A 26,772-nucleotide genomic window follows, 5' to 3' on the forward strand; every position below is an offset into this window, starting at 1 on the left:
ATCAAAGGTTCACAGTAAATAGAGGACAGAACAGCCACAATGATGTTAACCTCTGCAGGGCCGTTTCTAGCTATAAGCGGTATAAGCGCCCGCTTAGGGCCTCCGAGCCACCAGGGGGCCCCGTAGAGCAAGGTTGTTTATATATATTTAGTACTGTGCAAAAGTCTTAGGCACATAAATGTTTCACAACAATGTTTGTCTTAAGATGGTTATTTATATCTTCAGCTTTAGTGTGTCAACAGGAAATATAAATTTTACACTTCTAAACGTTCATTTTGCAAATACAATAGAATAGAATAGAAGAACAGGGAGCCCTGCAACAGATGGCATGGCCCCCACATTGTCCCCTACTGAATATTCTGGGATTACATGAACAGATGGAAGCAATTTAAACTGCCTAAATAGATATAAGAACTGTGGCCAATTCTCCAAGAATTCAACATCCTATCTGCCAACAACCAAGAAAAACTGTGTCCAGGTGTACCTAGGAAAACTGGTGTTGTTTTGAAGGCAAAGGTGGTCATACCAAATATTGATATAGCTTTTTTTAAGCTTACTAAACTTTGTATAATGTTAATTGATAAATGAAAATTATTTATGCCAATATTTTTGAAGACATCCTCACTATGCAACATTTTTCACAAGTGCCTAAATCTTTTGCACAGTACTGTATATACTGAAAGCTGAGAGTAAGACTCATGCAGCTGATATGGTTCAATTAGACACTTATAGGGGCCCCCTTGTGGCCCAGGAGGGAAAGGAGAATGTAACTGCAAGGAGAGAGTTGTAGCTAGATGTGACGGGCATGCGCATGCACCTACAAGTTCAATTAGGGCCTTCATATGCTCGGAGATGGCCCTGATCCTCTGTCCAACAGGGGCTCTGTGCTTTTCTGCATGTACGAAGGTTGGACTGGAAGTTGTCTGGTTCACTGGGTCCCACAATTTTTTGTATTCTGTCTAAATCCTCTAGTGGCAGAGAGGATGTGACTGAAACAGTACTGAGAGTCACCAAAACATAAGCAAAAATTGAAATACTTGAAAGCACAATGCATCAATTTACAGAAGCATTCAATCGTGGAGAAAACATTTTTTTTTTTAAATTCCCCCTTAGCAAAGTATCGATTGGTTGCTAGAAATTTCCCTGCATATGAATAAAAAAATAAACAATCTCAAAATATTTAGTGATAAATATATACTGTATATAATGCAGTTAGAAAACCACAAATTATTACATTGTCCACATTCAGAAATATCAAATAATTTGCATCAAAAACAATACCAAAGATTCATGTTTAAAGACCAGTTACAATACACTGGGTACAGTTGAAACTGTTTTCTGTTTCTAAACAGAGTAAATGCATTAAATGGAGGGATGTGTGATGAGCAGTGCATTCACTTCTGTTTCTTGAAGGATTTAACTGGTAAGGATATTACAGCTGAAAGTCCCACAGTCTATCAAAAATATGTCATATGATTAATATGATGTTCTAGATTTTGATCCTATCTCCTGACAAATCTTAATTTTTTTCTTTAATAATTTTATTTGTTCAAGCCACATATTTGTTGTGCAAGCTCATGGACAACTCCTTTGGATCCTTAACTCACTGACGTCAATAAAAAAATGTTACTCGCATCACTTATAATGAATAATAAGGGTTGACTGAAGAGGGTTTGGCTTCTTCGGTCACTGAATGTGAAAACTATTAGCATACTTTTTTAAATGTAGGCTAATATTAATTTTCAAATACACCTACGTTGTAGACTGAAGTATTTGCTTGTGATGTGTGACCTTAGCAATTATCATTTTATTTCAAAACTTCAAAAGTTCTAGAACACTATGGTCACAATTTACATAAGCGTTTAAGTTATAGTAGAACAAGTATACTATATATTAAATGTAGTTAGTGTAATCATGCAAATATCTTGAAAATTGTATTTAGTTTTTAGAAATTCAAGTAAAATTTTAAATATTAAAAGTTTCCTGTATATAATTAAACTCACACTTTCTTCTGAATTACTGTCTGACTTTTGTTTATAAATTAAGCTAAAAGCAAATATAATGCAACTAACTATATAATTGTGCATAGTTCGGAGAGCAAAATAAATATCAACTTTAAAATGGGAGAAGAAAATGCCTCCCATAACTTTTGTTGTTGATGTCAAAGGCGTGTCCAATCAAACTTCATGGTATTTTAGCACAAATGTATTTGTCACTTGGTAATATGACCAGTGTCTGTTTCATATGCAAGGTGGGTAAATAGGATCATACGATAAACAGTTCTGTTACTGTGTTGGGTCAGCAGGCATGCTCATTCTATGATATTATACATACAAAATGTAGTTCAACATAAAGAGTATTTACTGTGAATATTATCCAAAAAAAACATACCTTTCTATATTGCTATGGGGAACACACACCACACCTATAGGTTACATTTGATGCATAGCATTTAGATTCTCATCTTTGACAACTGTTTTAAGCTACTATGGTGTGTTTTGCAATTTGCAAATTTTATTGATCCATGTTCAAAAAATATTATACAAACACTGTAAAAGTATGAAAGTCATGAAACAAAACTGAGACACAGAGACAAGATCATTAGTCCATAAGAGTTTAATACACACTGATTTTGTATGTGATAAACTCTTCATTCCATCAAAAAATATAAAGAGATTGGGGTGTTGAAGCAGATGGTAGACATCTGTATTTATAGATACAGATTTGTGATGGCTTCCCATGTGATGCAATACTCAATAAGAGTCTAACAATGATAAGTTGTTATATAAAAATATAATGTATGAATATGAATATTTTAAATGTATATACAATGGGGTTCAAAAGTCTGAGTCCACATGGAAAATCTGGGATTCAAACTCCAATTTAAACCTGGAAATACACAAATTAAGTGGACCCTAATATTCTCTCATCATTTACTCACCCTCATTCCATCCCAGACAGTAGCAGTTGTAACTTGTATGGCTCCCTGGGCGAAACTCGCTTCAACACCCCCACTCCCAACACAAGTTGTTGACCGGGGGGGTGGGGGGGTTTGTTGGGGTCGGAGATGAGATGGCTGGTGGACTTCAGGGTGCCCACTTGTTTGTGTGGGCACCTCGTGCCGCTCCCGGCAAGATACCGTCTTGGGGGGCTGCCCATGTAGCCCATGCCTTCATCCGCCCCAGATCCCAGATGTGTATGGCTTTCTTTCTTCTGCAGAACACAAACAAAGATATTTAGAAGAATATTTCAGCTATGTACTGTAGGTTCATACAATGCAAGTGAATGGTGACCAAAACTTTGAAGTTCTATAAAGCACTTAAAGGCAGCATAACAGTAATCTATATGATTAAGTGGTTAAATCAATATCTTCAGAAGTGATAGATGTGGGTGTGGGTGAGAAACAGATCAATATTTATGTTGTTTTTTTTTCACTATAAATCTGTGAAATGTGTGGGTGAGAAACAGATCAATATTTATGTTTTTTTCTTTTTTTTTTTTACTATAAATTTCCATTTTCACTTTCATATTCTTCTTTGTTTTTGGCAATTCACATTCTTTTTGCATATCACCACCTACTGGCCAGGAAGGAAAATTTATAGGAAAAAATGACTTAACTATTGATCTGTTTCTCATCCACACCTACCATATCGCTTCTGAAGACATGGATTTAACCACTGGAATAGTATGGATTATTTTATGCTGCCTTTAGTTGCTTTTTGCTTGAAGTTCTGGCTACCATTCACTTGCATTGTATAAACCTACAGAGCTTAATTTGTATTCTGCAAAAGAAACAGGGATGGCATTAGGTTGAGGTATGATGAGAGAATTTTCATTTTTGGGTGAACTATCCCTTTAAAAGGATTTTGAAAAATTTAAAACAGAAATGTCATGATATAAAATAAGAAACATAAAAGATTCTTCACTATTTCTAGGTCAATAATCAAATCAAATTTGTGACATTGACCTTTGTACAAAAGGTCAGGTACTTTGAAGCACAGAATAAGCTCTTTGGAATGATCTCAAATCATGCTCTATAACATGGATCATCAGATTTTGAACAACTTGTGGAGTCCATGCCAGCTTGAGTGCATGCTGTCATTAAAGCAAAAGAGGGACAAACAAAATCTTTTAAAAAAATGTATTAAGGAGACACGCGACCCATGCGAGGATCGGACTTGTGAACAGCGAGCTCTGCGCACTTTGCTAGTTTTAATACCTTTTATGACATAATCCGGTGAGATTCGATACACTCTGGTCCATAAATGTTCTAGGATTACACTATGTCAAAGAATTCAAAATCCTCGGGCTCTGGAGACATTAAAAGACACTTACGTGCTCAAGCTGACACCCCTGAGCAGGCCGTGGGCCCGGGAGTCGATTTGGTCGGAGAGATGCGGGAAATGCGGCAAGAGATGTTGAGCATGTCGGCAATGCTGAAGAAGGTCGTTGCTGACTTGGAGGATCTTGCTGTGATATGTCGCTCAATCACTGCCATGGAGGCGAAATTTACTAATGTGGTCACAAGAGTGGGGGATGTTGAGAAACGGATCGATTATCTGGAGTCATTGGAGAGGGAATTATCTGCAAATCCGCTAGCGACCAAGGTGGATTTGGAGCATGTCTGGAAGAAGTTGGAGGACATGGAAAACCGTAGCCGGCGGAATAACGTCCGTATCGTGGGAGTCCTGGAGGGAATGGAGAGATGGGATATTGGTGCTTTAATGTATACCTCTTGCAAAATCCTGAATTCCAACAAATGCTAAAGGCTGAAATCAATGTCTATATGGAGACCAACTGGTCCTCAGTATCCTCTGTGGGCATGGCTTGGGAGGCACCTAAGGCGGTTCTTAGGGACCGGAATATACAGTATGCCACTTTCACGAAAAAATCCAAAGCACAAGAACTCGTGGAATTGGAAGGGAATATTAAAAGTGCCAAGCTAGAGCTGAAGCACCAAATGTTGTCTAATGGCCTCAGAGAATTGACCTGATTGAAATACAGATATAATACTGTTTTGTCACGGAAGGTGGAGTTTTGGCTATTCAGGGCAAGACAGTCATACTTTGAGTCGGGGGACAAAGCAGGGAAGCTTTTAGCTAAATATATAAAACAGAGAGAGTCTTTTTCTACCATTCCCTCACTGAAATCTGCTAGTGGTTAAATATTTACCTCGGCCACTTATATTAATAATACTTTTAAAGAATTCTATCTTGATCTTTATAGTTCCACATCTTCGTCAACTGAAGAGGATATTAGAAACTTTGTGGAACAATTAGAATTTCCTAAACTGTTGGCTGAGCAAAAAAATTATCTTGATTCTGAGATAACCTTGGAGGAGCTTAGTGAGGTAATCAAGGCCTTGCCTACAGGCAAGTCTCCGGGGCCAGATGGCTTTGCAGCTGAATTTTTTAGATCTTATGCTACAGAACTGGCTCCACTTTTGTTAGAAGTTTATACTGAATCATTAAAGAATGGAAAGCTTCCGCCAACCATGATGCAAGCCTGGATCAATCTGATTCTTAAAAAGGACAAAGTTAGAAGTGAGTGTAAGAGTTAGCATCCAATTTCCCTGATCCAGCTAGACGTTAAATATTGTCAAACATTTTGGCTAACCGATTAAGTAAAGTTCTGACATCTCTTATACATATAGATCAGGTGGGGTTTATTCGGGGCTGTAGCTCTTCTGATAACATTAGGTGTTTCATCAATATCATGTGGACAGTGGTGAATGATCAGACTCCGGTCTGCGGGAAAGTGTCCAGAGTGTTTATTTCGGACATTTATTTAAATGTAGACTCGAGCATATGGCTGAACCCAAAATTATGTATTAATAAGTCCCCTTTCTGCTGGACAGAGTGGATTGAGAGGGAGGTTAATATGCTCGGTGACCTATATGAGAGTGGAGTGTTGAGATCTTTTGAAAATATGGTTCAACATTTCGGGATTTTTTAGGTATTTACAGCTGCGCCACCTGCTCTGTACTATTTTTAGGGGCATACACCCCCCCCCTAAAGTGGCAGATACTATGGGAGTGGTGATTACTGCTTTTGGAAATGGTCATGAGGCATCAGTGTATTACTCCCTGCTAATTCAGAGTCTGGGGGACAGAGCTTCGGCTTCTCTCAAGAGATTATGTGAGAAAGATCTAAACTTGGTATTTGAGGAGGGAGTGTGGGCTAGGATTCTAAAATACATCAAGTCTTCATCTAGAGATGCAAAGGTGCGACTTATGCAATTTAAGATTTTACATCGATTCTGTTGGACCCCCTCTAGATTGTATAGGCTTGGTCTGAAAGACACACCCACCTGCTGGCGATGCCAATCAGAAGATGGGGACACAACCCATGTTTTTTGGTGGTGTGTTAAGATCCAAGAATTTTGGTTGAGGGTTCAGAGTTTTATGTGTGACGTATTGGGCACTCAAATTTCATTTTGCCCCAGACTCTGTATTTTAGGCGATGAGGCGGTCATTAATATAGGGGTTTAAATATATAAAAAATTGGGTCCTAGCCAGTGATATGACAGACTGTTCTTAGGGGATGGAAGTTGGCTGGAGCACCCTCATTTCAAGAGTGGTGCACAGAGATGGGGAGGGTGGTGGCATCCGAGGAAATGTCATGTAGAAGACTAGGCAATTTAGATTAATTTAATAAAAAAATGAGGCTACTTGGCCTTCTTGGAGGGCTCTCGGGGAGGGGCAGTGGAGAGAGAAGTGTAGTTTTAAATGTGTGTGATTATTTTTTTATTTTTTTATATTTTTTGGTGTATATTCAAGTGTGACCACAGGGATATTTGTTGAGGGTCAGGGTAGGGTTGGGGATTGGGAGGGAGAAAGAGAATAATGGGGGTTAATTGTTGATTCTGTGAATATATGTTTTGCTTTTCTTTGTCAATCGTGTGAATAAATAAAAACTGTTAATCAGGAAAAAAAAAGAAAAAAAATTAAATCACTCAAACTGTTACTCTGATCATTTAATTTGTAATACTTTTTTTTTTTTAATTAGAAAAATGCAAGGAAGCATTTCATAAGTGGTCTCAGACTTATGAACTATAACTTGTGCTTGAAACACTCAGAAATATTCATTTGCAGTGGTCTCTGGGCAGGTGTCCATTCTCCTCATTATATGTAGCTTTGGCAAAGCAACCGGCAGCTTTCCTGTCACACTCACAGATGAACATTGCACACTCACTGTTGTTATCTGAGTGAGAAAGTGGGTTTTGCTTGTCTATGGGTTCTGAATATTTTCAGCCATCCAATACAGAAAAGTAGAGGAAGAAAAGTTGTACTCATTGCTGCAGGTGATTTTCTTACTCGGCTTGTCACATTTGTAAGAGTAGGACATGGTGTATGGGTTGTCAAGGATGGGCCACCATTTATCATGCTGCAATGCATCACTATAGCACTTGTCATGAACTTGGCAGCATCTGTGAAGTACCAAGATAAAATCTTAGCATGCTTATTAACCAGTTTATGTACAAACAGTTTAAGTCTAATACTTAAAAGTCAACATGATTCTGATAAAAAAAAAAAAAAAAAAGGTTCATATTTAGATCAGTTTTCATGGGGCCACTGTTCCTATGAAAACTGATCTAAATATGGCCCTATTTAAAAATGTATTCAGAATGGTATTCTGACCTATCCAACCCATCCACAGGTTTGCCAGATCCACCCAAGCCACAATAACAACCATAGTCGGCATAGTCCAGAACAGGCCAGCTGTCAGGAACAGTGCAGAGGATCATGTCCCTGAACTGTCAAACGGCTTTATGATAAGGAAGAGTCTGAGCTGAAACAGAATAAGTCAAAAAAATCATTATTAGCAAGGTATAATGTGCATAGATATAGTCAGCAAAAATCAGTGTAAAAGAGAAAACCTGTGCTTCAGTTAATATCTTATATGCTGCTGGTGTGCAACCCAAAAATGTATCTGTTCTGATAGGGAAGCAGATAGTAAGGATAAAATAATGCAAAATTCAAATAATAAAATGTTACTAACCATAAAATAATGTATACAGTAGTTAGATAGTAAAATAAATAGGCTTATCAACTTTTAAAATGAAGAAAAAAAAAAAAGCTTCCCATTCTCATTTTTTGTTTATGTCAAAGGTCATGCGTCCAATCAAATTGTGGGTTTTTGGCATAAATTCAACTTGGAAAAAGCTAGCCAGATTAGACTGATGCCCATATGCCCATAGGTTGCGACCCAGTCTACATTAAATATGGGTTCACTTGCAGCAAGAATAAACATGGTTTGTCGACTACAAAGTGTTTTGTGCTATGAATTATTGGCAGTGGAGCATGAAACCATTGAAATTCAATAGACACTTATTAACGAAAAAGATGCCAATTATTAAATTTCTCTGTTTGATTTTAAGTACATTTTTGTGTAGTTTTCATACAATAAACTATTCTGGAACTGCATTATGTGTCCTGAAGTGATGCCAATTGAGAACCACTGCATAAAAATGTTCTCCTAAATAAATAATTTTAAATAAAAAAAATATCTAAAATTTATAAAGAATGCTCAAAGTTGGCTCACATTGACTGAACCAATCACAATGGAGATTAGTTTATGTAATACTTGATATGTTATAAAATGCCAATTGTCATTCAAATTAAAATGAAATGGTGAACCTTATTCTATAGTTGTTATTCTAAATCGGCCATATCTTAATTTGTAACTCAAATACGCATTTTTGCCCTATAGCCCTTACAGTTTATCTGTAGCACTATATCCCCATCCCCTCCCCCCAAAGTGTGGGGTTAAAGGCCCCCTTGCCAAAAAAAAACAAAAAAAAAAACCTTCTGTTTTTTCTCTCACACAAATCGTGTCACATATAGCTTCATCAATATCCAAAAAACAAATGTTTTACATTTAATACACTAAATACACTGCAGGGGGTAGGGGGAAGCATTCTCCTTAAAGGAATGTTCCGGGTTCAATACAAGTTCAGGTCAATCAGCAGCATTTGTGGCACAATGTTGATTACCAAAAAAAATAAATAAAAAAAATATGGGTAACAGTGAGGCACTAACAATTGAAGGGGGAATGGGGGCCAATTTTTGAACGCTAAAATACTGTTTCAAAAGTATAGCCACAAGACAAAAAAAAATTAAAAAAATATGCATGCAAACATGATTTTAGTGTGATAAAATCACTTTACAAACCTGTGTAAAGTTATAGCCAATTTTACAGCTTCGTTATCATGTTCTAATGTCAACAACCCCTAAAATGACTAAAAATGACGATTTAAACAACTTTACAGCTCAAATAATAAGCAGGTTTTAACTGAAGCATTAATGCCAGTATTTTTATAAAATTATAAGCTTCACATTTCTGTTCAAACCATCCAAAAATTGGACACATCCACTTTCATTATCCCATTAACTTCCATTGTAAATGCCTCACTGTAACCTTGATTAAAAAAAAAAAAAAAAAAAAAAAAACATTAAAAAGGAGGGTCGAGTCAAAATACATTTTTGTGGTAATCAACATTATGCCACAAATTATGTTGAGCTTAACTTGTATTGAACTTGGCACATTTCTTTAAGGGGTGCCTTTAGCCTCATTGTACCCCATATATCAAAAGAGATGCTGTCATACACATCAGTGCTCAGGTGGTTTATATAACAATCCACTAGTACACAATAATTAATAATAATTTATCTGAAGGTCCTGATCACTTGAATACACTACTCACCCACAGTAAGCCCAAAGGCTAGCAAAAGAACAGTGTGGAGGGCAATCGTGGTGTCTTGAGTGGAGGTCTACTCTACCATTCACCTGAAACGGCTCACCATTTATGCTCTCAATACAGCCTTGAAATTTGTGAACATTGGAGATAACCGCTGACTTCTAAACTGTTATGTATGAACATTTCAGTACACATGTGCAAATGCATGACAATATTGACGATGTTGTTATTGTTTTATTCCAGACAACATGACACAGAATACAAATTTAAGACAATGTTGCAATATTTATGTTTGTTATTGTTCTAAAAACAAAGGATAAAAAAATAGCAAACTTTCGCTTCAGTCAAGTTTAGAAGTCATTTTAAACACTTCTGAACATGTTCTTGTTGGCCCAGTCTTCATTGAGTAAAAGTGTACCAACACCTAAAAGAATAAATATGTGCTTAACTCACCTGTAACTCTACCCCATTTCTATGTTTCTGATTAGTTTATATACCAAACACGTTGGGATTTCTAAAGTGCATCTCTGTACATCCCTATTTACAATAATACATACTATATAGACAAGAAAAAACTGGACAGAGCTCATATAGGGGGAGCATCTGACATTAGTCAGGTTTGTCAGATAGTGATCAGATTGGCTTGTACAGCAAGGTTGTGACATATTTCTTCTTATAGCGGTGGGTGGCGCTGAGAACCATTACGCCATCCTGTCAGAGAGCCGGAGATGACAGAGACATCAGAACAGACTGAAAATAAATACTAGATTATTTTACAGAGATCCATAAGTTTGTTCTCACCTTAATGGACAAAGCGTACAGGTGATTAAGCATGACATGATTGGGCTCAGGAAGCAAAGCTGGATCACACTGTCAGAAAACAAGAATACATTTCCCTTAGTCTGTTCAATAATTGTAATTATTTCAGATTGATGCCAACAATACTACTGTCTTGACAGTGTAATTATGCAACTGAAACACTCCAACTAATACATTATAAACTAAATATACACCAAGTGAAAAGTTTCATTCTTATTATTACTATTTTCCACATTTCAAAATAGTAATGAAACAATAAAAACTTACATTAGATATGAAGTATATTATATTCTTATATATTATATAATATAAAGTTATGCAATAATGAAAATGCTCAAATCAAAACACTTGTTGGCTGCTTTTCTTTCAGTTCATTGTAAATACACACTTTGATTAATAACAATAATTACGTAAAGAAATTAATATATATGCTCAATTTATATGTCTACAAAACTCTCAAACATTAAAAGGAATATTCCAGGTTCAATACAGGTTAAGCTAAATTGACAGCATTTGTGGAATAATGTTCACTACCCAAAAAAAACAAAAAATAAATAAATAAATAATTATTTAAAAAAATATACACCGTTTCAAATGTACAAGACAAAAACATTATACGTTAACATGTATTTTTAGTGAGATATATATATATATATATATATATATACACACACACACACACACACACACACACACACACACACACACATACATACATACATACATACATACAGTTGTGCTCAAAAGTTTGCATACCCTGGCAGAAATTGTGAAATTTTGGCATTGATTTTGAAAATACAGGTGCTGGTCATATAATTAGAATATCATCAAAAAGTTGATTTATTTCACTAATTCCATTCAAAAAGTGAAACTTGTATATTATATTCATTCATTACACACAGACTGATATATTTCAAATGTTTACTTCTTTTAATTTTGATGATTATAACTGACAACTAAGGAAAATCCCAAATTCAGTATCTCAGAAAATTAGAATATTGTGAAAAGGTTCAATATTGAAGACACCTGGTGCCACACTCTAATCAGCTAATTAACTCAAAACACCTGCAAAGGCCTTTAAATGGTCTCTCAGTCTAGTTCTGTACGCTACACAATCATGGGGAAGACTGCTGACTTGACAGTTGTCCAAAAGACGACCATTGACACGTTGCACAAGGAGGGCAAGACACAAAAGGTCATTGCAAAAGAGGCTGGCTGTTCACAGAGCTCTGTGTCCAAGCACATTAATAGAGAGGCGAAGGGAAGGAAAAGATGTGGTAGAAAAAAGTGTACAAGCAATAGGGATAACCGCACCCTGGAGAGGATTGTGAAACAAAACCCATTCCAAAATGTGGGGGAGATTCACAAAGAGTGGACTGCAACTGGAGTCAGTGCTTCAAGAACCACTACGCACAGACGTCTGCAAGACATGGGTTTCAGCTGTCGCATTCCTTGTGTCAAGCCACTCTTGAACAACAGACAGCGTCAGAAGCATCTCGCCTGGGCTAAAGACAAAAAGGACTGGACTGCTGCTGAGTGGTCCAAAGTTATGTTCTCTGATGAAAGTAAATCTTGCATTTCCTTTGGAAATCAGGGTCCCAAAGTCTGGAGGAAGAGAGGAGAGGCACACAATCCATGTTGCTTGAGGTCCAGTGTAAAGTTTCCACAGTCAGTGATGGTTTGGGGTGCCATGTCACCTGCTGGTGTTGGTCCACTGTGTTTTCTGAGGTCCAAGGTCAACGCAGCCGTATACCAGGAAGTTTTAGAGCACTTCATGCTTCCTGCTGCTGACCAACTTTATGGAGATGCAGATTTCATTTTCCAACAGGACTTGGCACCTGCACACAGTGCCAAAGCAACCAGTATCTGGTTTAAGGACCATGGTATCCCTGTTCTTAATTGGCCAGCAAACTCGCCTGACCTTAACCCCATAGAAAATCTATGGGGTATTGTGAAGAGGAAGATGCGATATGCCAGACCCAACAATGCAGAAGAGCTGAAGGCCACTATCAGAGCAACCTGGGCTCTCATAACACCTGAGCAGTGCCACAGACTGATCGACTCCATGCCACGCCGCATTGCTGCAGTAATTCAGGCAAAAGGAGCCCCAACTAAGTATTGAGTGCTGTACATGCTCATACTTTTCATGTTCATACTTTTCAGTTGGCCAAGATTTCTAAAAATCCTTTCTTTGTATTGGTCTTAAGTAATATTCTAATTTTCTGAGATACTGAATTTGGGATTTTCCTTAGTTGTCAGTTATAATCATCAAAATTAAAAGAAATAAACATTTGAAATATATCAGTCTGTGTGTAATGAATGAATATAATATACAAGTTTCACTTTTTGAATGGAATTAGTGAATGAAATCAACTTTTTGATGATATTCTAATTATATGACCAGCACCTGTATGACTGATCATGAATAAAAACTGCCTTTTATGTAAGGATTGTGATCTTATGAAGCCATTTATTATCACATTGTTGTTTGGCTCCTTTTTAAATCATTACGATAACAGAAATCACCCAAATGGCCCTGATCAAAAGTTTACATACCCTTGAATGTTTGGCCTTGTTACAGACACACAAGGTGACACACACAGGTTTAAATGGCAATTAAAGGTTAATTTCCCACACCTGTGTCTTTTTAAATTGCAATTAGTGTCTGTGTATAAATAGTCAATGAGTTTGTTAGCTCTCACATGGATGCACTGAGCAGGCTAGATACTGAGCCATGGGGAGCAGAAAAGAACTGTCAAAAGACCTGCGTAACAAGGTAATGGAACTTTATAAAGATGGAAAAGGATATAAAAAGATATCCAAAGAGTTGAAAATACCAGTCAGTACTGTTCAATCACTTATTAAGAAGTGGAAAGTTCGGGGATCTCTTGATACTAAGCCAAGGTCAGGTAAACTAAGAAATTTCAGCCACAACTGCCAGAAGAATTGTTCGGGATACAAAGAAAAACCCACAGGTAACCTCTGGAGAAATACAGGATGCTCTGGAAAAAGTCGGTGTGGGTGTACAAGTTACTCTGTTTTAAAGGAGCAATATGTAACATTGACATCAAGTGTTTAAAATGGGTACTGCAGTCAAAATTCAAAATACTGGAGAGAGTTGTCTCCCCTGCCCCTCCTCCCCAGACTTGAAGCTGACGCGGGTTGCCAGGTTGAGGACACAAAACAGGAATGAGCAAACTGACAATGGCAAGTGACGAGCCTTACACTGTAAGTTGATCAGCTAATGTATACTTCTGCATTGTTTTGGAACAGACATTTCAAAGTAGAATATACTGACTGTAGCATTGTTTTCGGAGAAGCCAGTATTTCAACTTAGCATGTTTCCTAAATCTCTGATATCATATTATGATAATTTTTATGCTTTGGTACAGTAAATATATTACATATTGCTCCTTTAACCTGTCTCTCGGATGCGCCGATAACCGGGAGTAATATGATCCTAGAATTGGAGATATTTGCTTTTCCTAACTCTTCTTTGCAATGAACCGCTCAAACTAGTTCACAAATCAGACTGAACACTCCAGTCGCAACAGTTCTGGAATCAACGGTACACTGAACTGAGAATCACCTCTTTCGGAGGTGTCCATCATACTGAGAACTGATGTGCTGCTGACATTGAGCATGCATGTGATTAAGGGGCGAAATGTACTGGTGTATTTTGCTGAAAAGCAGAAAGTATAACAAATAAAACATACTGGGAATATGTTTATGACTTGATTGTATTACCGTTTTATCAACGTATGAAGATGATCCAGTCTACAGTTCTCAAGTCAACAGTACACTGATCCGGGGACAGCAGCTCTCGAGTCAACAGTACATCAAGTCGCTTGCAGCAGTTCTCGAGTCAGCAGTACACTGATCCAGGGACAGCAGCTCTAGAGTCAATAGTACATTGAGACATTTGCAGCAGTTCTCGAGCCAGCAGTACGCTGATCTGGGGACAGCAGCTCTCGAGTCAACAGTACATTGAGTCGATCACAGCAGTTCGTGAGTCAACAGTACACTGAACTGAGAATCACCTCTTTTGGACATAATACTGAGAACTGCTGAACAGTGAGCTACTGATGAGCATGCGTGAACCGAGGGCTTGAATGAGGGGGCGAAACTTTTCAGTCGAGAGATGTAAATTAACTTTACTTTTGAGTATTTTGCATGCATTTGAAGTTGTTATGAGCTAGATCATGGTTTCTGTAAAAAGGGTTGATTAAGACTAGTTTAAACACTTTATATGCTTTAGACATGTAGAACATCTGTGTTGTATATCAGTGTCAGCATTGGGTGCTTTAGGTGTAAAACTTTAATGTAGGCTGTATTGTAAGAACACTGAATGAAACACTGACAATAAGCACCCTCATTATTATAACTTACTTAAAAAAATAATAAGAATCAGCTATATGCTCTTACATATGGCTTTATTGAACGTGTTTGAGCGTGTATTCTATGACGCCAGGGAACTAGCTTTATCTACTGTGATGTCATTACGTGATTACGTATAAGAACTGGTGAATCGTTTTTTTGAACCGGTTCATTGAAACACACTGCCCAAAAGAACCGTTTCGTGGAAAACAATTGAACTTCCCATCACTACTATAGATCCTCGATGGCATCAGATCCACCTTTTCACTCATAACAGTATGAGAGCACCCCCTGTCTGCTCGTATGAATGTAACACATCAGTTAACACATTCCACTTTACCCACTGTTCAAACGCTCCTCAGATCACTTCATTTAAAAGCATAAATGTTTTCCAACTGAATAGACTAAATCTAAAATTAAACAAATGACAATAAAATGCAAGGTAATCTCTTCAGTTTCCAAAATACTGAATGGTTTTTTTTTTTGGTTTTTTTTTGGCACCAATCTGAGTAAATTCTAGAGACTGTTGTGTGTGAAAATCCCAGGAGATCAGCAGTTACAGAAATACTCAAACCAGCCAATCTGGCATCAACAATCATTCCACACTCCAAATCACTAAGATCACAATTTTCCCCCATTCTGATGGTTGATGTGAACATTAACTTAAGCTCCTGACCCGTAGCTGCTTGATTTCATGCACGGCACTGCTGCCACATGATTGGCTACTTAGATAATCGCATGGATGATGGTTGGTGCCAGATGGGCTGGTTTGAGTATTTCTGTAGCTGCTGATCTCCTGGGAATTTCACAAACAACAGTCTCTAGAATTTACTCAGAATGGTGCCAAAAACTAAAAACATCCAGTGAGCGGCAGTTCTGTGTACGGAAATACCTTGTTGATGAGAGAGGTCAACAGAGAATGGCCAGACTGGTTCGAACTGACAAAGTCTATGGTAACTCAGATAACTGCTCTGTACAATTGTGGTGCATCTCAGAATGCTATTTTGTGACGCATGTTGGCACTGATTTGGCAGTACGAGGGTGACCTACACAATATTAGGCAGGTGGTTTTAATGTTGTGGCTGATCGGTGTACACGATCACACACATACACAGGGCAAAGTTACTTTATGAATCGCATCAAAATTCAGTCTGTTACCATTTTTAATGTTCACACACTCTGCTGTTTTTTTTTAGTCTATGTCCATATGACAGAGAAGCGGAAAGTCAAAATGAGCCGGTGTGTGTGTGTGTGTGTGTGTGTGTGTGTGTGAGAGTGTCTATGACAAAGCTCCAGTTGAAGAGAACAAGACCTCAAACACAACATTTCATGTCTGTGACATTCTCTATGAAAATAAAGTAGTTTTGAACCGGCTAGTGTCACCCCGGCTTAAATATAATGTTATGAGGAGGATTTTAGTCTGCTCAGCGCGTGGTCGCAGAAAATAGAAACCATTCCAAAAATAGAATGCCCTGTCGTGGCAGCTTACGACAAAAACTCTGTTTAATGGAAAAGATACCTTTTATCGTGTCTCGCAGCATCGCGTCTTGTTAGGACATGGTGTGAGTACAGATTTCTCTTTTATTCCTTTCAATGCTGTTTAGAATGTCAGGGCAATTTAATAAAATTTTCAACTAGTTTAATCATCGACACATTATGGGTTTTCATAGAGGATTTAAACAAATAATCAATGCCGAATCCGCAACCCAGCCTACGCATCTCGCAGCGCTGTTTATGATGATCTGCGCTGCTGAGCGCTCGAGACCGGTCAATGCACATCTCTACGCAGATCTGTCCCTTGAGCCTTGAGCCTTAGCACCGCCCACAACCGCAAAGCACTGCAAAGGGTGGTGCAAACTGCCAGACACATCATCGGAGGTGAGCTTCCCTTCCTCCAGGACATATATACCAGGCGGTGTGTGAAAAAAGCTCGGAGGATCATCAGAGACTCCAGCCACCCGAGCCATGGGCTGTTCTCACTGCTACCATCAGGCAGGCAGTATCGCAGCATCAGGACCCGCACCAGCCGACTTCGTGACAGCTTCTTCCCCCAAGCAATCAGACTTTTGAACTCTTGATCTCCCGCGATCAAAATACATCAAAATACATCACTTTATTACTCTTATATCTCACACCGGACTGTCATAATTATATTATTATTATATTATATTCTCTCTACAATTACCTACTGTACATTCTATATATATACTATATATACTTTTTTTATTGTATAATGTGTATGCTATATTGTGTGTATTGTATACTGTACATTGTATGTTATTATTTGTACATTGTGTTGTGTGTAATTATGTGTATATTAGATTTTAAATTGTGTTGTGTTAATTTGATGTTACTGTAAATTGGTATATGTCTCATCACTGTCATGACTGCTATGTTGATCGGAACTGCACCCAAGAATTTCACACACCATTGCACTTGTGTATATGGCTGTGTGACAATAAAAGTGATTTGATTTGATTTTTGATTTGATATCAGTTAGTTCTCAATACGGGTTGGTACGCAATTGTACCGTGGTTCATCTGATTTTGAAGTCCAGCGATGTATCTGGTTGAGTAGTGTCAAATACACAGGTGGAGTCACAACCTCAGCTAATGCACCTGTATGGCACTGTAGACGGATACGGCCCAATGGACAGTGCAGTGCGAGCGCAAAGCTCTTAAACTCGCATCTTTGCGAGAATCAGTGAGAAGCACGGCGTGATAAGCGGAAACCATTTGAATTCGGCACAGAATTCTACATCAGCACCCTTGAATTTACTATAGTAACACTAACTGTACTTTAGGGAGAAATAGATTGATAATAAATATTATCATATCATTACTTCATATCTATTAAATTTGTCATAGGCTACATTAGGGGAGTGAGGGAATATAATACATTTTTGATACAACTTATATATATATTTATATTTTGTATTTACAGGTGCATCTCAATAAATTAGAATGTCGTGGAAAAGTTCATTTATTTCAGTAATTCAACTCAAATTGTGAAACTCGTGTATTAAATAAATTCAATGCACACAGACTGAAGTAGTTTAAGTCTTTGGTTCTTTTAATTGTGATGATTTTGGCTCACATTTAACAAAAACCCACCAATTCACTATCTCAAAAAATTACTACTATGAACTATGGCATTTTTGTAATGAAAAACAGCAGTCTAAATACATTTAGAAACCTTATCTGCAACAAATACCATAATTAATACAGTTAGAGTTACTACTGTAAATCCATGGGAATTTTTGTAAGTGTTGTGATCTGTGAATTGAAAAGCCTTCTAATTGATGTTTTCTCCTGTTTTCTTTGTCAGTGCCATTTAGAATGTGGGGGCTGTTTGTTTTAAACTAGTTTCATCACAGAGACATTTGGAGTTTTGCAACAGACAACTTCTGTGCCACATTCAAACAGGTTTTGCGATACCCGTAGCGCATCTCACTGGTTCACAAGCACATTTAAGTCTGTGCCTTGCGGTTGAGATTGAGACCATTCCGCGAATAAATGCATCTGCCCTGTGCTCGCGCAACTCTTTCCATTCTGCTGTGTTGATTATTGATCCGGGTAATGTCTAGCACTGTTGATAATGATTATGCACTCTCCGTGAGTTAACGCACCCTTGTGCGTGCGCTGCTCTATTCATTGAGCCACTGTCATTCCGTTTCTGAAGCAAGCAAAATGCGTTCCAAAACATAAGGTTAAGATGACAGGTGAAGGCTTATTAATATTCACGAGGAAAGCGCTAACTGATTGGTTAGAAAGACGTTCCGATACTCTTCCATCCTTCATTTCAGAAATTAGCTCGCAGGCCACATGAAGTGAAGTGAGTCTGACACCTGTGTGTTATGCGGTGACATCACTGAGTTTGTGCGTGTATTTGTGATGGGGTCTCTTTCGCAGTGTAAAAAGCGCACAGCTGACTGGGGCTAGCATGCGTTACGTTGCGGCAAAAATATTAAATGAATATAGTGACATTTAATAGCGGCGCTCAAAATTCAGCAGCGGCAGTGCGCCACTCCAGAATGCATATAGGGGAAACACTGCACCAGTGCGACCTCTTGCAAAGTTTAACCGCACTGTTAGGAAACTTGGTCGCATTTTGTGAGCATTTAGTCGCAGTCTAGAGCCCTGTCATCATACACCCAAAAATTTCAAAGGTTTTTGTACTTCAAGAATGAACAAAGTGATGTTGATGAGTTTGCAGGTTAGAGTATGATACTGGTGTAACTGCGCAAACTGAATGATTAGAAATGGTGATGTTTATTATGCAATTTCTCTGTATTTAGACTTGAATAAGTTTCATTCAAGCTGTCAAACTATAAAAAACATACTTGTAACTGACAATACATTGTGTAGGCTATTATATATTATTATATAGCAGTCTACGGAGTTGTAGCTAGACGCCACTGACAGATGCCGAGTGGTGGTGTGCGTACGCGTACCTTCATAGAAAATTATTCCTATTATTTCTAATTTTAGAATGTGCCATGTCGTCCGCCAGACGCACCCGGCATGAAACCCCTTTGATTTTTGTGCAAAGAGTAGCCTTATTTTATATGGAAAAAAATGCTGATATTTATTAATAATCATTAGGAAAATTTTCTGATTATCGATGCATGAAAAAAGCATCGATCCCAAGCCTAGTGTAAATACTGCAATTTTTAAATACTTATGAATCCTTATATTTCTTACCAAAAAATTAAACAAATCAAACCAAATAACTACTATTTTTCACAATTATTTAAGAATCGTAATTGAATCAATGTAAAAGCAAATATTAGGACCAATATTGGTGAAGTTTTCTTAGATACTCACAGAGATGCCCGTGTCCTTATTGAGGATGACCTGTAATAGATGAGGGGGCAGAATGGGGGGCGATTTGAATTTCTCCTCCTGTTTGGCTACATAAGCATCCTGATGGTACGGCCCAGGAGGAGAGCTGGACAGGTCTGTAATCAACAAGGACAAAGTGTCACAACAACAGACGACTGACCATTTCTAAAATTACTGATGCATTATGACATGTTATGCACCAAGTCATTTCAGTTTTTCCCTCTCTTTCACCGAAGACATTAGAGAAATTGTTGCTCACACCTGACATGTCAGAGCACTTCTGGGAATCAACCATGAGAGCATCGAACACCTCAAAGTCTGTCTTCTTCACCTGGATGATGTTGTTAATCGTGCCAAGCTGGTTGGTCACCACAGGCTGGGGAGACAACATTTCAAAACTATGTTGATTCATAATTTTTAAAATACAAACTAATTGATGATAACGACTGATGTCTCGGTCACCTCTTTTGGGTCATGTGTCCATTGTCCATCCACAAAGAACTTGTACTGGTGCTCGCCCTCAGGCAAATCCACAATCGCCACAAAGTTGTTTTGACTATCAAAGAAACACAGGTAAAACTTGAATGTCAAGGCTTCCTTTGGTAATTTTGCATGAGAATAAAGATTCTCTTTAATACATTTGCTGTGTGACCGTATATAAGTACAATTCATTCTGTAGTCTTCAGGATATCTTTACACACCTCCTAATCAAAGGAATCTTGTTGGCCCAATTGTTAAAAGAGCCAGAGACATAGACTTCCTTCCCAGCTCCAGTCCACCTAAATACGGTGGGTCGATCCAAAGAGGCAACCTTTTCATTGGTTTCCAGGTCTGGTCTCCAGTCAATGAACTCCTCTTTTTCTAACTGTGCCTAATAAAAGATTGCAGGTAGTAGATTAAATTATATCATCATAAAGTGAACTGATAATTGGTCAATTAATCAAACCAATGCCAACCCACACACCTTGATATCTTCCCCGTGAAAAATATCAGCATCCTCAGGGCTGTCCATCAGGATTTTAGGACGATCTCCCTCCTTGGTTCCTCGGCTGTCCCTTCGGTGGGCCTTGTCCTGGCCCATGCCTGCCCTCTCACTGCTGGTGTTCCCCATAGTGCTTTTAAAGAGCTTAGCCAGAGGTCACAGGGGTGAGAGGCCAGCTGGATGGACTTGAATTGATCTGAAACCAAACACAACAATATCCATAAGCGATACTTTTTAAACCACAATGTAGCCAAAAACTGTAGATGCTATTCTTGTGCTGACTTGCAAGTACTGGTATTCCTTTGAGATATGAAAATCTAATTAACAACCTTGCTCAGCATTACAACGCCTGAAATAACGTTGACAGCTCCATTAATTTAACTGCTCATTAAACAACCAAGGTTAGAGACATCTGTTACCTCCGGCTGGATTGCTGTATTTTTCCAAATGTTTTTTAGGAACCCTTTCTGCACTGCAAGGTCACAAGATAACGTTTTTAACTATTCTAAAACTTCACGTAGCAAAATATATTGAGATAAAAATCTCAAACTTGTATTGATAACCGTCAAACTGACTGCCCGCCGACAATTATTATTATTATTAATATTTATGTATTTATTTATTTATTTATTCACTGTTTATAGAGACTATAGCGTTGTCACCAAGACAGGTGTTGTTTCATTGCACCTATTTAATTTATAATTTTCAGTGAATGAGGACATGTTCTGCTTGTCATCTAATAAAAATATCGCTTACAGCACCTTTAATAATATAAAGAACGTTACGTTATCGCGCACCGGGGACAGCAGTGACTGCATTGCTAGCTGCAACGAGCGGTTTTATTATCGCATGTAAGCATGCAAACCTCACAAAATCACATATTTAATGCAGAAAATAATTACAATCTTGCTGTATGATGTTCATACTCGGAACACAACTTACATCCCCCTTCTGCGCTGTAATGTATGTATGCGTGAGCTGTCCTTGTTTTCGTCTACAGCTATTTCGTCATTTTTTCATTCACTTTGCTTATCGTCAAAACTAAAACATCCTCGCGCCACTCCACCCACAAGCTCAAGACCCCTTACGGTAGCTCCACTGCGCATGCGCGACTGTAAAAGCGATCGTTGCTCTGCGCATGTATAACATTAATGACCGCTAGAGGGAGTCACAAGCATAGGCAAGGCGGCGCCTTTGATAACAATGGAAGCCAAGTTCGTTTCAAACGTTGTGTGCTGTAGTGAAAGAACACCCGATGAAATGATGCACATAAGAGTGCTGCAGTAGATCCACGATTTATATCACATTTTAGCTTGGTTTCACATTGTTTAAAACGAAGCATTCCTTATTGTCTAGGGACATAAGTGTAAGGTCTCATAATGGCCACTGGATGTAGACATTTAGCCATTATTTAGTCGCCAACACTTGCACCAGTATCAATTGAAAAAGTCGAAGACGAGATTGGGGTTTCAGGAAATATACATTATTTTTGAATGACTCCAGTGTCATTTCACCATCATGTCTTATTGAAATTGAATATAAAGTCTTTATGTTTGCAGTACCAGAGCCAGCAATAATGTGTGAGTAAGAATAATAATAGTAATTTCTTTGAACTAGCCTAATAAAACCCCAATGGGCAGATATTATTGAACCTTTAACCCTCTGTTGTATTACAAAGCAGGTATATGTGTTTCAGGATAGTCTCAAGCAAAAATACATTACAGAAATTACAATTAAAAAAATGTAGCCTACACCAGTGGTGAGACCCCAAAAAGAGGTAAAGTCACTTTTTTATGAGGGACGTTTATTATCATGCTATCATAACACAATTTTAATTATAATCAGTTCGCAACTTTGCATAAGATTAAGGTACACTTAAGGTACACATAATTTTTTGAATATGACATCTTGGACTTGCACTGACACCTAGCGATGTTGTTCACGCTTGAGCAGTCTTTGATTTTTAAAGGGAATGACAACAAAGCTGTGAGGGATAGACTTACAGTCTCTTCAATGGGCTGTACTGCAGTTTAAAGTGTTTTTGGATTGTTCCGCGGACAAAACAATGATAAAATATCTGTCCAAGAACATTCAGTATACAAAGAACTCCAGACAACATGAGTTATTGAAAATCAGATGTGATCTAAGAGTTTTTTTACAGTTTTAAACCATTCGTGCCATTGAAGAGATGGTAACCCTATCACTAACAGCTTTGTTGTCATTCCCATTAAAAATCAAAGATGGCTCTAGCGTGATTAAGGTCTACTGAGGGATAAACGATGAGGGTTTCAGCTATCTGTCAGTATTTGTCATGACTGTGATGACGGCTGCTGTAAATCTAAGTGGAGAGTGAAGGGCCCTGATGATCGCCGAATATCATGTAATATTCACGGTGGTATTCATGTTATTTACTCAAATGTACGGATTTGGATCCAAATTATATAATGTGAAAAGACCTGCAGGGCTGGAATAGAACCAACCTTTTCGATTTAAAACGCATAGCCCTTATTCACGCAGCTTATGTTGTTTGTGCCATTGAAGAGACTGTAAGTCTATCCTTCACAACCTCGTTGTCATCCCCATTAAAAATCAAAGATGGAGCTAGTGTGAATAAGGTCTATAGAATTTCGAGGGTGGATTCTGGTTCAAACTGATTACATTTTAAGTGAACGAAGAGGATATTTATTTTTTATCTTTTATCCACTGAATAGCCTACGAAAGCTATGCGAGTTATGCACATAAATGTAGTGGGATGTATTGCGTCTGTGGTTGCTTAACAATGTACTAAACTGAGAGGTCTAAAACATTCTGCAGTTTTCTTTAAACTTTCTTAACCTTTAACACATGTATTTAAAATGTTTGTGTGACTGCACCCCATGTGTAGGTTCCTGCACATTGTATCTTTAATTTGGATGGAACTGCACAGGTAATTCTCTCCAAGCACAAATTCTGTTGAATGAAAGGTGTTTTATGCACATATAATTCATGAATGATGTTCACTGACCTTTCACCCCCTCCACCCCATTAGGGTCTCCCCAGTGAATCTCGGCCATTTCCACCACTGGTAACTGCTCATGATTGTATACATGTGTTTTTAAAAAAATCATTTGTTAAGAAAGTAAAACTTTTGAAATGAGGAAAACAGTTACTGAATGCACCTTTAAGTATGTTTTTAGAGTTATTAAAATGACAGAGTAGTCTCTCACACCCCAATAAGAACACGAGAGTTAAATAACAACATTAGATGTGAGAAGATACTTATTGACAATAATTCTTTCCTAGTTGTTACCCTTACAAAAAGTACTCTGGTGGTACTATGGTTCAGTGATGGTATTAGAGAGTAAAAACATGGCTCTAAATGATTACCGTATTCATGTATATGTTATTTACATGGTACTCCAAGGTACTTCAAAGAATCCTATGGTACTTGTCCAATAAACATGTTAGTACCATACTGTTTTTTGTTTTGTTTTTTGGTACTTTTTCCATAGTGTTCATGATTTTTTTTCCTTCTTAGGAGAGGTCTATGTGTTTTTGAGTAAGATTGCATCTTTCTCTCATAAGATTGCTCACATTAATATGTGTGAGGAATTCTAGGGGTGCATGTAGATGTGAATGTGAGTTCTTGTGCTGTTAATGCTCTGCCTCAGTCACAGTGTGTCATCAGATTTAGTGTGTGTGTCATGCAAAGTGCAATTACTCCCCCACTGGCTTTCCCTCTGTCATAGCCAGGGTTATAGACCAACAACCTCTCTCTCTCTCTCTCTCTCTCTCTCTCTCTCTCTCTCTCTCTCTCTCTCTCTCTCTCTCTTTCTCTTTCTTTCTCTCTCTCACCCACTTAAACATTCAAAGTGATAATGCTGTTGCATTTAAAGTGAACATCTGAGTAGTGCAAGATCAAGAATGTGTAACATGTCTTTTTGCTTTTTCTACACCAAAGATTTGAATATGTTGATTTGTATGTCTGGGTAGAGCAGTTGCCTTACAATCTGACAGGCTACATTTGAATATTAGAATTTGCATTTGTGATATCCTTCAAGTCTTCATCCTATTAGACAGCACACAGTTTTGCTCATACACAGATGCACGCAGAAAAAAGAGAGAAAGACAGGGTAAAATATTATGTTAAAAAAATACACAAGTACGCAGACTGACATACATGTGTGTGATCAAACCAACAGGACTTCAAAGCCTGAAATATATCATTCTGAAGGGGAAAAAAATAGCTTCGTTTTATGTCAGTCAGGGTTTCATTTTATGTTAATCTCCAATGCCTGACAATTCCCATAAGCACAACAACTTTCCTTTCAAAGGCACTTGTTTGAAAAGCTCCATTTAATTTTAGAGATGGATTTTTGCTATTGAAACCGTATACTCACTGTCCCAGTAATTTTATGGATTTTCAACAGAACAATGGATTGTCTTTGGTAGACAGCCTCAAGCTTGCAAACAAGAGCATTTCAAGAGTTTCATGAGAAGCCTACATAATTATTTACAATATTTAGTATGGTGACCTAGCATTACCTCAGTATATACAGATTCCTTTGTTCAGGCCATAAAATTGCTGAACAGGTTTTAATAAACTTATAAGACCCTAACTGATAAGACACATTTTGCTCTGGAAAATGGTATGATGCAATTTTTGTGAAAGAGAATTATAGACAGGAGTGTGAGACACTGAATTCATGATTAGCGTTTGAAAGTGGAGAGTATTTTTGAGGTTACAGCATCATATTGTCATGAGTAAAAGAGGTCAGAGAAGTGCATTATGCTGAAAATGCTGAAAGAAATTGATTAATATTTAATGAAATATGCTTTTAAAAATAGAAACAAATATGTCAGCCTAGACCCCCAGAGTCTTAGGCTCCGTCATGTCTCTTGCTCTGTCTGATGTGTATTTTTGTTAGCGTGCGTATGTGACACCAAAAGTATTATTAAAACCAAACTGGATATAAAATATATACATAATGTATGCATGGTTAGATCTATTGTGAGCATACTTAGAGATTATATATTGTTGTTGTGTGAATCTCATGAAGAACATGTCCAAGGTCATGTTTAACCTGAAGAAAAAAAAAATAATAATAAAATATATATATATATATATATATATATATATATATATATATATATATATATATATATATATATTGAATAAATAGATGAAGCCTTTTTGTTGGATTTTTGCATTGTGAGTTTATTTTCAGAACAATTAAGCCCAAAGAATAATTTTACAATTTTTACGTGTGCGCTAGCGTATGCATACAGGGCGGGTGACATACATTTTGTCATCAGAAAAGTGAAGAGCACTACCCATAAGGACCAATTTTTCTAACTAAGCAACCTCTGTACGCATAGTCTGCTGCGCATGCAGATCCACAAGGTGGCAGCACTCACAGTTGGGCTGTTGCTTTCACAAAGTAAGGTGCAAAAAGACAAAGCTGAACACTGGTGAACAACATGAGAGGATGGTGGAAACAACAACAACAGTGGATGTGCATTTCAAGAGCATGTGTGTGAGGAGGTCAGGAGACACCTGCATTTGTATAACTCGAGTCTGAAAGAATATAAAGACATCTATGGTCTACATTTCTGAAGAGAAAATTCCAGTATCGCATAGCAGTCAAAGTGCATGTGCTACTTTGAAAGAACAGAGCATTCGACTGGACACATATGCTAGCGTATGTGTAAAAACAGAAGTATTTAGATTTTACCTCCAGTACTGTAATGCATCAGGATGTTTTAGATTTACTTGCATAGGCAAGACAAGTTCATTTCTTTGGGACCATTCACACATGATGCATTCTTGCATTCAGAAACAGCGAGATGCAGCGCAGAGGAATGGAATAGAACAGGGGTCTCGAGATGCGTTAAAAATGTAGCGCTCATTGCACTTGACACTAAAAACAAATGTTCCATAAATTTGATAAAAATATGTATATATACTGTATGTATGTTTGTTTTTTCAAACTTGTTGCACTTTGTGACCAGAAAAAAAGCAAAATTTCCTTAAAGGGATAGTTCACCAAAAAATGAAAATTCTCTCATGAT

At 37.6% G+C, this 26,772-nt stretch overlaps 2 protein-coding genes across 3 annotated transcripts; both read right to left on the reverse strand.

The window, feature by feature from the left end:
- Window positions 1–4,335: 4,335 nt before the first annotated feature.
- On the reverse strand, window positions 4,336–8,671 carry LOC127432792 (phospholipase A2-like). Of its 2 annotated transcripts, none has more exons than XM_051684218.1 (3): window positions 7,640–8,671; window positions 7,316–7,428; window positions 4,336–4,688 (listed from the first exon to the last, which is right to left on the reverse strand). In XM_051684218.1, the coding sequence occupies exons 1-3, from the start codon at window positions 7,744–7,746 to the stop codon at window positions 4,522–4,524; spliced, it is 387 nt and encodes a 128-aa protein (XP_051540178.1). In that variant the 5' UTR covers window positions 7,747–8,671; the 3' UTR covers window positions 4,336–4,521. The 2 variants fall into 2 exon arrangements, with proteins under 2 accessions (XP_051540178.1, XP_051540179.1); XM_051684219.1 differs by having other exon boundaries at window positions 7,291–7,428.
- Window positions 8,672–9,913: 1,242 nt separating this feature from the next.
- On the reverse strand, window positions 9,914–21,807 carry LOC127432779 (5'-AMP-activated protein kinase subunit beta-1-like). The gene is made up of 8 exons (XM_051684198.1): window positions 21,664–21,807; window positions 20,704–20,917; window positions 20,441–20,610; window positions 20,202–20,295; window positions 20,001–20,115; window positions 19,722–19,855; window positions 10,501–10,569; window positions 9,914–10,410 (listed from the first exon to the last, which is right to left on the reverse strand). The coding sequence occupies exons 2-8, from the start codon at window positions 20,848–20,850 to the stop codon at window positions 10,333–10,335; spliced, it is 807 nt and encodes a 268-aa protein (XP_051540158.1). The 5' UTR covers window positions 20,851–20,917; window positions 21,664–21,807; the 3' UTR covers window positions 9,914–10,332.
- Between the last annotated feature and the right edge of the window lie 4,965 nt (window positions 21,808–26,772).

Source organism: Myxocyprinus asiaticus, chromosome 42, assembly GCF_019703515.2.
Source record: "Myxocyprinus asiaticus isolate MX2 ecotype Aquarium Trade chromosome 42, UBuf_Myxa_2, whole genome shotgun sequence".
Classification (NCBI taxonomy): Eukaryota; Metazoa; Chordata; class Actinopteri; order Cypriniformes; family Catostomidae; genus Myxocyprinus; species Myxocyprinus asiaticus.